General features: G+C 41.2%; 1 protein-coding gene across 1 annotated transcript in view; it reads right to left on the bottom strand.

Annotated features, from left to right (window-relative positions):
• Positions 1 to 12,338, bottom strand: part of FSTL4 (follistatin like 4) — a 535,417-nt gene that overhangs the window by 55,664 nt on the left and 467,415 nt on the right. The window contains exon 9 of the mRNA XM_059712862.1: positions 6,003 to 6,123. Coding sequence (XP_059568845.1) covers positions 6,003 to 6,123 — 121 coding nt within the window. The remainder of the gene's footprint in view (positions 1 to 6,002; positions 6,124 to 12,338) is intronic.

The raw sequence follows: 12,338 nt of genomic DNA on the forward strand, positions 1-12,338 counted from the left end.
TCCTATCTCTATTCCCCTTCCCTGCTGCAAATGACTTTACATTTGGAGCCTGGAGTCTCCTCTCACTCCTGCAGTAAACTTTCTGATTCCTGCCTTCAGATGGTGGGTGAGACCGTTTTTCATAGTTTTCAATCCTCTTTGTGTGCTGTGTGATCAGCCGACCTAGTCTGCCAAATGCTCCAGTTTGTAGTCAGGTTACCCATGGCGGGGTGGGGCATGAACTCCCCCATAGTGTTCAGGCTTGAAAAACTAGTTTATTCTGGGCAGTAGCTCATTAAAGTTTGGATCACCGAAGTTTAACAAAGACTGTTGTTAGCCCTGGGTTGCCCCCCGTGGAGCTTCGGTTCAACATGGAGGTAAAATGAGAAAGAAGCCCCACATTCAAAACGGTGTGTGAAGTCTGATGCAGACAGACATGAAGAGTCCCTAATACTGAATAGAGTTCATATGCTTTACAGATCTAGATTCACCAGACTGTCACAGTACCCAGAAGCAATGACGCTGCTGCTTTCACTATTCCTCCTCTCAGGGGAAATGGTAGATTTGCCCCTGAACTTCAGTAAAGGAAAAGACAAAAGATTCCCGAGAAGGGATATGTCTTGGGACCCCACAACATCTCCTGTTGGTGAAGCAGCTTAGTTCTGTCATCAGTATTTGATCTGGTGACCTGACATCACTTGCTGAAAGGAGTAATCACCCAAGTGGAAAAGAAGAGAGCTAAGCGATGTGGGAGGGTAGCCAACCACATTAAGTGCTGCAACAAAGCAGTTTTGCAAAGCCCAGTGTCTCACATGGGAATACTGGACGCTGCGTAAGACAAGGATTTCTATAGGCTACAGTATTACTATATCACGTTTGTTTTTTTTCTCTTTGACATCACTGTGCACGATATTTTTCACGAGTATTCAATGACTATATTACAAGGGCAAAAAATGAAAGAGGATTTTTGTGCTGGAAAGCTTTCCTTTTTGATAACAAAAGCTGCACAGAGCTATTTTGCAAAACTCTCTCTAGTACTTTAATCAAGAAGCATCATCCATCCCTCCCCCAACAAAATGTAACATCTGAGTGACAAGCTTGAGTATGTCTCAGATTTGAACCACTAAGTGAAAAATCCCATTCCATTTAATCTTCTTGCATTTTGGTTTTAGTTTCAAAGCCTTTGGGTCTTTAATTCTCAGGGATGACAAAATCTACATTGTTGCCTGCCAACTAAACTCCATTCAAGGTTCATAATACATCGTATAATATATACAAGATTAAGTTGTTAGCTTGCTTTTCTTTCAACTGTCATTCATCAAACAAATAGCATTTTGAGGAGGGAAACCTATTTTCCTCACTGAACCACGTACAATGTAGTTACCTGTATTTCTGGGATTTCACCATTTACCATATCAAAAGATGAAAAATTATCATCTGTAAACATGAGGTTCATTTCCAGTCAAACTACCTTAGTGCTTTGTTCCTCTTTTCTCCACTGTATGACTTTCTTGGGCTATCCACAAGACTCTTACCTAATCACTTTTATGTCCCTGATTTGCATTAAAACCCTTATTTATTTGTTCTTCTTGCCTTAACCTCTACCACTCTGTGTACTTACCTGCCCTTAGCAGCAACCTGATTCTGTGCCTTTATGAATGCTTGAAAAGTATATAGTACCTGAAAGGGCTGTTGTAAAGCTAATAATGATATAGACACAACTTTTTCTAATTTACCTACACTAATAACATTTTAATGTACTTCATTAAAGCAAAGCCCCTCATAGCAGACATACAACACTTATTAAGGTACGATTAATTAAACTCACCCATATTCAGCTGAAATTAGTGCACTGAATTAGAGTATTGTATATCTCTGTCTGTACATTAACAGATGGATGGGTGATAAGGCATAAAAACTATCATTGTCCAGACCTACCAGCTTTACACTGCTTCACCAGCATAAAACAGGCAGATAGATGCTCAAAAGGGACAGCAGAGAATCATGCTGTAGTTCAGAGTGCAGCTTTCCCACGTGGGACGTCTACATCACTCTACATCACCATAGTGACATGCTATGTCACTGAAGTGCATTGCTATGGTGACATAGGGTGACGTGGGTCTACATATGATTGGCAGCCACTTCACCGTAGTGGTGTGCTCCCCTGTTTTAGTGCACCACTATGGTGAAATAGTGGCAAAAACTAACCATACACCACATGCACGGCACAGTACAAGCAGTTACTGAGACGTGCTTTAGTACTTCCTTTTGAAAGCACTAAAGCACGGTGAAGTAACAATGTCACTGTAGGGCAATGTGTAGACTCTGTACAAGGGACATTAGCTGGTAGGGGTTGGGTAGAACACCCCTATTTTGCTTTGATAGGCAGTGGCTGTTGCAGTATCAAGCCAGACCAGGAATGGGGGAAGCAAAAATGTGACTCTGAATATGAGCGCTGTATAGGTAAGCCCTAAACCAACACTGAGATTCCAGGAGAAGCTCTTGAGCAAATGCAAGGGGATGGTTAAGGAGGGTTCTTGCAATGATCTTTCCTGTGGTGGACAGCAAGGAAATCCCTCTGTAATTTCCACAGACAGACCTGTCTTTCTGAAGATTGTCATGATCATGGTGTTCCTGAGGTCACCATGATCCTTAAGATGAGGGCACAGTGCTGTAAGTTCCTCTTCCCCCTGCTTGAAGATTTCAGCAGGCATTCCATCTGTTCCAGATGCCTTGTTGTTCTTCATCTGCTTGATGTCTTTCCTCACCTCATCAAGGGTTGGAGGGATTCCAAGATCGTCTCTGACTGGGTGTTGCCGAATGCAATTGAGAATACTCTTGCCAACAACAGAGTCTCGATTGAGAAAGTCTTCAAAATGCTCTGTTGATGGCTCCCCTTTCCTTGATCAGGTCTCCTCCATCCTTAGTTCTCAAGGGGGTTGGTCTTTGAGTGCTCAGACTGTAGATGGTGGCACTAAAGAAACCACACATATCATGGATGTTAGTGAGATATTGAATTGCCTTCGCTTTGTCTTGACACCATCTGTTCTTTATATCACAGGTCCTCCTTTGGACCTCTTACCATGGATTGTTGTGATCTAATTTATTTTTCTTGGAGTTGGTGTAACTCTGCTAAGCACAAAAGGCCTTGTGCTTGTAGCTGAGCAACTCTTGGATCTTTCTATCATTCTCATCAAACAAGTCTTGGTGTTTCTTGGTAGGGAATCCAAGTGTCTCTTCACAGGCAATAATGATAGTGGATTTGAAGGCACCCCAAATGCTGCCAACATTTTTATTGGAATTCACCAGTTTTTTGTTGAGGCATTGGTGGAAGAGGTCTTGTTTGGTTGGGTCCTTGGGTCATTTGATGTTGACCTTCCATTGCCATTGCTTCTGCTGCAGCCACTATTTGGGAGCCAGTTTGAATGACATAACTAAGAGGATGAGTGAGTGATTGGTCTGGCAATTATCAAGTGATTGAACAGTATAGCTTGAGTGATGTGGTCATCTTTGCAATCCTGGGTACAAGTGATGTAGTCACTCAAGTAGCAATGCTTAGATGACAAGTGTTGCCATGATGTCTTGCACCTGCTTCTGTGGTGGAACAGGGTGTTGGTGATGGTGAGTCTATGTTCTGCACATTTGGTCAAAAGGAGGATGCCATTGTAACTAACCATTCCCACCCCTTCCTTGCCAGTGGTTTGAGAGGTTTGAGTCCAGAGGTTTGAGTCCATTCTGACTCTGGCACTGAAATCACAGAGCAGAATAAGCCTGTCTCCCTCTGGAATGTCAGAAAGGATTTGGTCAAGTTTGGCATAGAATTCATCCTTGGTTTCATTGGTGGTATCAAGAGTTGGGACATACATGCTGATGACAGTGGCTCCCTGCCAATTTGAGACAGAGAGACATGTGGTACTCATTAAATCCAAAAGGGAACTCATTGAGTTGGTTTATGAGTTCATTCTTAAAGGCAAAGCCAACTCCATGAAGGCAGAGTTCTCTTTCCTGTTTACCCTTTAAGAGGCACAACTGACATAATCTTCTCTGCTTGCCACCTGCAGGAAAAATGCCAGGAACAATATAAGTCTCTCTGCATGGCCTTCTTTGACCTCAGGATAGCCTTCAACTGTCAACCAAGAAGTGCTGTGGAAGATCCTTCTGAGGTCTGGATGCTGACAGAAATTCGTCACCATTCTTCACCTGCTCAGTATGCGAGCTGTGGTTCTCAGTAATGGATCTATCACAGATCCTTTTGAAGTTAAGACAGGAGTTAAGCAAGGCTGCATTATCGCTCCAACACTCTTCTTGATTTTCCTTACCATGATGCTACATTTGACCATTAATAAGCTTCCAGTTGGAATGGAAATGAACTACCAAATGGATGGTAAATTGTTTAATCTCAGCCAACTCTGAGTCAAAACCAAGACCACTCTGATCTTAGTCATTGAGCTTCAGTATATTGATGAAGCTGTAGTGTGTGCTCACTCAGAAGCAGATCTTCAGGCAATTCTTGACGTCTTTTTTAAGGCATACAAGAAAATGGGACTGATGCTTAACAGTTGGAAAGCTAAGGCCCTCCATCAACAAGCTCTTAATGAGCAGTCCGCAGCTTCAGCAATTCAGATTTAATGGTGAGACTCTGGAGAACACTGAGTATTTCCGTATCTCAGAAGTCATCTCTCGCAGAAAGTTGACATCGATGAAGAAATTCAACATAGCCTCAACTGTGCAAGTGCAACCTTTGGACAGCTGAAGAAATTGGTGTTTGAAGTTCATGACCTCAAATTCAAAACCAAGCTCATGGTTTATCAGGCAGTTGTGATCCTTACTTTACTGTACAGAGCTGAGACATGGACAACTTACAGGAGACACCTCAAGTCACTGGAGAAATACCATCGACACTGCTTGTAGAAGATCCTTCAAATCCAGTGGGGAGACACATTAACATTAGTGTCCTCTAGCAAGCAAACATTATGAGCATCAAGGCAAAGATCATCTGACATCAACTTTGCTGGGCCAGTCACATCATCCGGATGTCTAACTCCAGACTCCTGAAGCAAGTTTTATTTTCCCAGCTCAGTCAAGGCCTATGCTCAAGAGGAGGGCAGAGAAAGCACCTTAAGGATGTCCCCAAGGCCAACTTAAAAATATGCAACATCAACATCAACTCATGGGAGACTATTGGCCAGAACTGGAGGAAGGATGCTGCAAGGACTTTGAAACCTCATGATGACAACAGGTGATGCAAAACCAGGAGCAGCAAACAGTGTCACAGACTGAACCAAGAATCCAGAGTCACCCACCTTGCATCGAAACACATGCCCAAGTTGAAATAGAACCTGCTGATCCCAGATTGGCCTTGTCAGCTGTCGTTGGACCCACAGATAAGGCAATCATGGAAGACAATCATCCTCGACTGCAAGGGACTTTCGCTCATGATAGGTAAGTACCAGCTCCAGTGAGACTACTTGTGAAATAAGGTGCTAATTAAGTGGAGTCAGGAATCTGGTTTTCTGATTACTTGGAAATTTACTGTTTGTAAAATGTTTCCTCCTCTGTTTGGAACCTGAAGGACTATTTCTATAGCTGATGCAAAGTGACCTCAATGGAATTGGACCAATTTAAACCACTTGATAATCTGGCCTCATGCTAATAACTGATAACAGGAATCCTGCAGTAGTATAAACGGTCTAAATTATTAAGTGAAACAGGAATCATATTCTAGATCATGAAATTGGTGAAGCTTATTGGTAAAGGTGGGCTAAATGTATTTATATATTTACTCAGACTCACTTTATGCTGCTTACCTCTGTAAAAAATCGACACAACTATGCATTTGCCCACTTGTATAATCAGACCACACCACAATAACAACATGACTGGACAAGCCAATAGTTGTTTGAATTTTTCCTTTGCAGAAAAATCCTCCTGCTCCATTTCATTGCTTCATGAGAACAAGATTAACATTCAGCATTGCTTACTGGAACATTTTCAGTGGATTGTCATATATGCCATTTACTAACCATTCACCTGAAGGATGTGGGTCTGATATAGCTCTTCATAGCCGTAGGCATGACAGGTGTAATTGCCCATGTGAATAGTTGTTACCTTGGTGATGTAGAGGGAATCATCTTCTCCAAAATCCTGTATGTAACAAAAGACAAGAAAGAGGCCTTATCATTTAGCAAATTTAGTTTAGACATCACACAAGGGCAGGCTACCTTTTCAGTTGTTTTGATAGCATCTCAACTTGGCAACACAGCATGAATTTTGAATAGCAAGCTTTAGAGTTCATAAATCATCAGGCAGGAGGAAATGAGTGGCAACGTAAGAGTAAGGTGATGCAACTAAAGTAACTCAGTTAAGAATGTGAATTTTTCCTCTGGTTAACGAGGCGCTACATGCATATAAAAAGATGCCAGTCCCCTGCTGTCTAATTTATGGGGGAAGTTAATACCTGCCTGTGAACTCAGGTGATACAACAAAGTCTAATTTTTGGGTGGGTTAAAGATTGTTTTAATCTATTTTAGTGGCTCACAAAATGTGCTGGAATCTTGAGTCTGGATGAGAAAGAAATAAAGCCGTTTGTCAGTTATCTACAAAACACCTTATGTGAAAAAAAAATTAAAAATAGTCTAGATAGGAATTAAGGAGGAAAAAGAGTATTTCCTTCAGCTAAATATTTTGATTTTTAATTGGTTATAATGTGCCTTTTCCTCCCTCTCTCATCTGCTATGGCTTTTCTTGTATTTCTACCATGTATCATTTTCAAATGAAAGTTATTCCAGAAGAGAAGTGGAGATACTCATGACTTTGCTGGGATTCAGTATCTGAATATTTTGCCCTTGTGCTCTGCTTATCAAGTTATTTCAAATTAGACCAAACAGGACTATACTGGGGAATAACACACACTGCAGTTTCTCTTCTGTTTTCATTAGGATTCAGACTTCTGCTGCTCTGAAATGTTTATACTTTTATGCAAAACCCAGAAGGATACATTTAAAAACCACAGTTAATTAGCTTAAAGAATGATTTTTCCTTAATTAGCTCAATGCATGAAGCATGCTAAATGAAATCCTTTACAGAAATTCATTAGTGAAGTACAGTAGAGCTCCTTATTATGTAAGAAGAGCAATATAAAGTAATTAAATAAAACAGAATGAATAATAACAAAAAGGAATGCAAAGTTATTTTGCTGGCCAATACTCAAAAACTTTCTTCTAAACTTGCACTGTAGATAAATGAAAGCAATCTGGGCAATTGTCGGGAAGATCTTTACAGCACATTGTATCTGGTACACCAGGCAGTTTGGCTACAGCCATTCAAAATAAAACACAATCACACTTCAATATGACCTTGAAAACAGAAAAACCATAACAGGGGCAGACTCTTTCTTACATGCACCAAAACCCCATGCTCACAGAAGCCTGTGTGGGACAAGAGCCTGTCTTTTTCAGGGCCAACAGAGACATTTTCTATATGGACTGGGAAGATGCAGCCCAACCTGCTGCCATGAATCTACGTGCCTAGATGTCCGGGTGGAGTTCACGATCAAATACTACTTATACATGGTATATTGCACCTTCTCATTGAAGTTGATCAGCCTCTTGCATAACCATCTGTATTCATGGAGATGCGCATATTGTCTCCAAAGCCCAGTTTAGTGGCAAGTACTATCACTACAAAGCAGAGCTGAGCCCTGCACCTTTAACTGTAGTTGATACTGAAATTATGGGCAAATTCACATATTTTTTGACTATTGAACAAGTTAGAGGATAGAAGCTCCTATTCATTAATTCAGCGGTTGTCAACCGGGGGTACTTGGAAAGGAGCTAGGGGGTAGGCATGGGTGGGCAGGGACAGAGTGCCACCACCCGCCACTCCGCACCGCCGCCTACCAGGAGGAGGGCTGGGGGGAGGTGGAGAGCGAGGGCAGCAGCTCCCTTCTGTGGACTGCATAGGCACTGCCCAGCCAGCCAGATGTGGAGGGAGAACTCGCTTGCATGTGGCATCTGCTGCCGCTATCCACCACCCTGCACTGCCGCCGTTTGGAAGCCCTCCACCTCTGCTCCACATCTGGCTCCTGCCACCCCACAGAAGGGGCTCTGTGTCCAGCCGCCACCACCCCGCCACCCTCACTCTGCCAAAAGTGTATCCAGAAGTACGTTCCTTTAAAAAGGTTGAAAACCCATGCATTATCTAATTCATGTTATCTGCTTAAAACTTGCTATTTTAAACATTACCTTTTTTTTTTCGGTCCCCTGAAATTTTTTCTCTTGGAAATGGAATAAGTGTCAATGACACTGGCGTATAAGATGCACCAAGCTTGTAAACATAATATTTGCACCAGAAAAACACAGTGCATATTGTTATATAGGATACTTAATAACATTTTGAAATCTAATATCAAATGCAGCTCAAATTGAGTTTAGAGCAATAAAAGTAGGATGGCTACTTTTATGGAATGATTTGTAAGGAGTTATAGAAAAACAAAACACTATTTTTTTATTTTTTTTTTAGTGCTGATTCCTTATAGATATCTTGGAATAATGTTATGAAGTCTTGATTGATGCCCTGTAATTGTTCTTTTATGGATGATCTATTTTTGTTTGATGTATATAAATGTATTAGTATAAGCAAAGATTCTTGCAAAAACAAACCGATGCAAGGTTATATTATTATTTCCCTTTCAAATACATTATTTCTCTGAATGAAAGTTTAAAAAAATATAAAAGCATTGTTTATGGCTTTCAAAGCTATTTTCTGATTAATAGCATTTAATAAAGAAGGTTATCAGATATGATTTGGTAATACTATGTATTGCCAGACATTGAGTGGTAATATTTTCAGTGTGCAGGGAGTTAAACATTTTCAGTACATCTCCATGAGTGAACATAGGAGTATTATCCAGCATGACTAATATCAAAATCTGTCTTAATATTGTATTTGCTATGGGGAGAATATTGTAACAAATTAATGACTGATTTTCCTTTTTGCATCGTATGGTTTCTCTTTTGCTCTCCTCTGGATATTATCACTTAATACAAAAGGATTTCACATTTACATCATTAATGCCATCTCACTCTCATGTACCTTGTATGTGCCACTTGTGTGCCCCAAACACCTATTATAGGACTGTTTTAGATGGTTTTGAAAATATTTATAGGGACTGTTTTCTATATTCCTTGGCCCGTAAAGCCAGGTGTCCTAGCCACTGTGAGCCCGCATGTACTCAGAGGGAGCCATAAAAATCTGTAAAAATGATCTTGCATAACCCTTCTATTCCTAAAATATAACTGAAGTATAATATCTTGGACCTGTCCAGCATTAGTAGTGACTGCTACACTTTCCCTTGGGGAGCTGGAAATATCCCGCTTCTGGCCCTGCAGGGTTGCAAAATATTGGACTTTAAGAGAATGCCATTTTTATGTATAATAAAACTGTCACTGGATGAGGACTGAATCTTACCTGTCTTGGGCCTCAGGCAGGTGTAATTTTTAGGTGGAAAATTCCATGCTTGAAGGGAGAAGGAAGCATTTCTGCGGTTGATTTGAACAAAAAAGTCAGCTGTATGTCAGCTGCTTGGAGAATATATTTTAGAATAAGTCCTGAAGAGAAGGATTAGTGGGCAGAGAGAAAGTGAGGAAGTCCAACGTGAACCACTCAACTGCTCTTTATCACTTGGCCATTATATATGCTGTAGATAAAAAATTAATTTAAAAAATCCTCTCTGACCAAAAAAGAGTATTAAGGTTGCCAAATGAAACACTCAACAAGTAGGAAATGCAAGAATGAATGTTGCCTGTGCAATCTCAGTTCAGGCCCTTGTGGGCTTGTGGTTTGAATGATGCATTCTTTAATCACAGGAGCACACACTATTTTGTCCAGAGGACCTTAGCCTCATCAAATGCACAGGATGAATAATGCTTATTTTATAAGCAGGTTTTTGGTATTTTGTTTTATCCTCAGAGTTGTGCAATTGGCCTCAGGCCTTATTTACTGCAGACTATTCACACCCTGCTTTGAAGGCAGAATTATTAGTCCCCACTTGTTTTTCTTCTGATATCCATAACCACCACATCTGAGTATGTCACACAAAGTATTAACTACTCTGCACAGCAGCTTTAGGGGGTAAACAGTTATCCTAAAACCATAAAAATTATGATTAAAAGTATCAGCTACATTTTGGGTCCTAAGTTAAGACATCCAAGACCTGATCTTTCAGAACAATTTACTATATATTGCACTTAACATGTTTAAAGCAGCTTTTGAACCCTATACCTATGATTCATACTAGGGGTGTGCAAAGTGGTCCCTATTCGATTTGGATTCGGCCTGAATCGGGGACAGCGATTTGATTTGTTGATTCAGATCACTGTCCCTGATTCGATTCAGCTGAATCCGAATCTGAAGATTCGATGCTGATTCAGAGAATCAGCAATTCAGACATAGACACAGCTTTAAAAGTTTCTTCTACATACCTTGAGGTACCAGGCATAGCTAGTGAATGCTGCGATGCTGGGGCAGATGGAGTGTCCCACAGGAGCGCCCGGGGGGGGGGGGGGGGCGGCCTTCTACACGCTCGGCAGCGAACCTGGAAGTGGACCGGAAATACTTCTGGTCTACTTCTGGGTCTGCTGGGAGTGCGCTGGGGCCCCCCTCCTGCACCTCCCTAGCTCAGTGATCAGCCGTGGGGGGACCCTGGGTGCCCCCCCCAGACCCAGGAGGCACCAGTCACTGAACCAGGTGGGCATGGAGGAGGCCCCCCTGCACACTCCCTGGTGGACCCAGAAGTGCTTCTGGTCCACTTCCGGGTCTGCTGCCAGGCACGCTGGGGAGCCCCCATGCTTCTGTGGGATGCTCCATGTGCCCTAGCATTGCAACATTCACAAGCCACCTGCTACCTTGAAGTATGTAGAAAAAACATTTAAAGCTGTCTCTATGTCCGAATCTCTGAATCTTTCCGAATCTCTCTAAATCAATTGGAAAGGTTCCATTGCGATTCAGAGAGATTAAAGGGTCCTCTGATTCGATTTGGATTCAGAGACTCGGCCCCTAAAACGGGCCAAATCTCCGCTGAATCGAATCAGGGACTGAAGCTTCACGCAGCCCTAATTCATATGCCTTCTTCCTGGGCCCAACATGGGTAAGCAGTGAGAGCACAGGCCAAATAGCAAAGCCTGTATCAGTGAGGAACTACAATTTCAGGGAAGTCCTGCTTAGCTGGAGTATCTTGAGTGTAGACAGTATATGTGGAGAATGAATCTGTGATCCTCAAAGAATCTATCTAAATTGTGAGTTGTTCAAAGGCTTGGATCAAGCATCAGATTTTGGATGATTTTTATGGGAATGGCAAAAGGCACAAAGGCTACCCCATCTACCAGATGTCAGCTCCCTGAGCTAAAGCATGAGGCACTACTGCTCAAAAGTTCACTACAATTTTGTACCATGGACAAGACTACATATTTTGTTTTCTATTCTCATTTTTGGAAATGGCTGAAAAATTTGTTGGATATTTTTCCAATAAATTAATATATATCATTTAATCCAAATGGTTGAAGTCTGGCAAAATAACAAACAACTTAAAGCAGGTTCTTACAATTGGAAATGTCAGGCAACCTTAATAAAGGCAGAGGGGACTACTGATTATGGCACAACTACTCTTTCTACAACCTTACTCTCTCTAGTCTATTTAATTATTTTCGCTGCCAAAGTTTCTTTTCCACAGGATAGTTTATAAACCTGTTCTCCATCCCCAACTGGCAGTGTAATTCAGCAAAACTGATGCAATTACTTTCCTGTAGAGAAGCTCAGTAATTGTCAGCCATCAGTCAGACCTCTGTTGAGTGGATTAGGTCTGTGCATGGAATAGCTGTTGCACAAATACACTTAATCTGTATATGTTTTCCTACTCATTAAATGGTATGAAGGTGGGTTACTTTGACAAAAGGAAGAACTATGAGTGTAGAAGGATGTAGTACCTGCAGACAGATGATTCGCTGCTTCCCAGCAGTAAGATAAGGATGCTAATGTTTCTCACCTCTCACCTGTATTTCATCAACCTCATTATGAAACAACATTAAATGTTCTAGTAAAATATTTTTCAGTAGGTTGCTCTGCTAATTTCTCACGACTGATGTGTTCAAATGGTGCCAGATGGCAAACTGACTTACTCTATGGTCTGTCTCACCTTTCCCCTCTCTCTTTAGAATGAAATATTCTGTATTCCCTACTTAGTTTCTTTTAGAGCTTGCAATTGTCTTTCACATAAAAGGACCAACTAAATTATATTTGAAGAAATTAAAACTTTTCAAGATTAAAAATGAGTGTTTTATATTGAACTTGGCAATCAAAAAAAG

Source organism: Alligator mississippiensis, chromosome 9, assembly GCF_030867095.1.
Source record: "Alligator mississippiensis isolate rAllMis1 chromosome 9, rAllMis1, whole genome shotgun sequence".
NCBI classification, from domain to species: domain Eukaryota; kingdom Metazoa; phylum Chordata; order Crocodylia; family Alligatoridae; genus Alligator; species Alligator mississippiensis.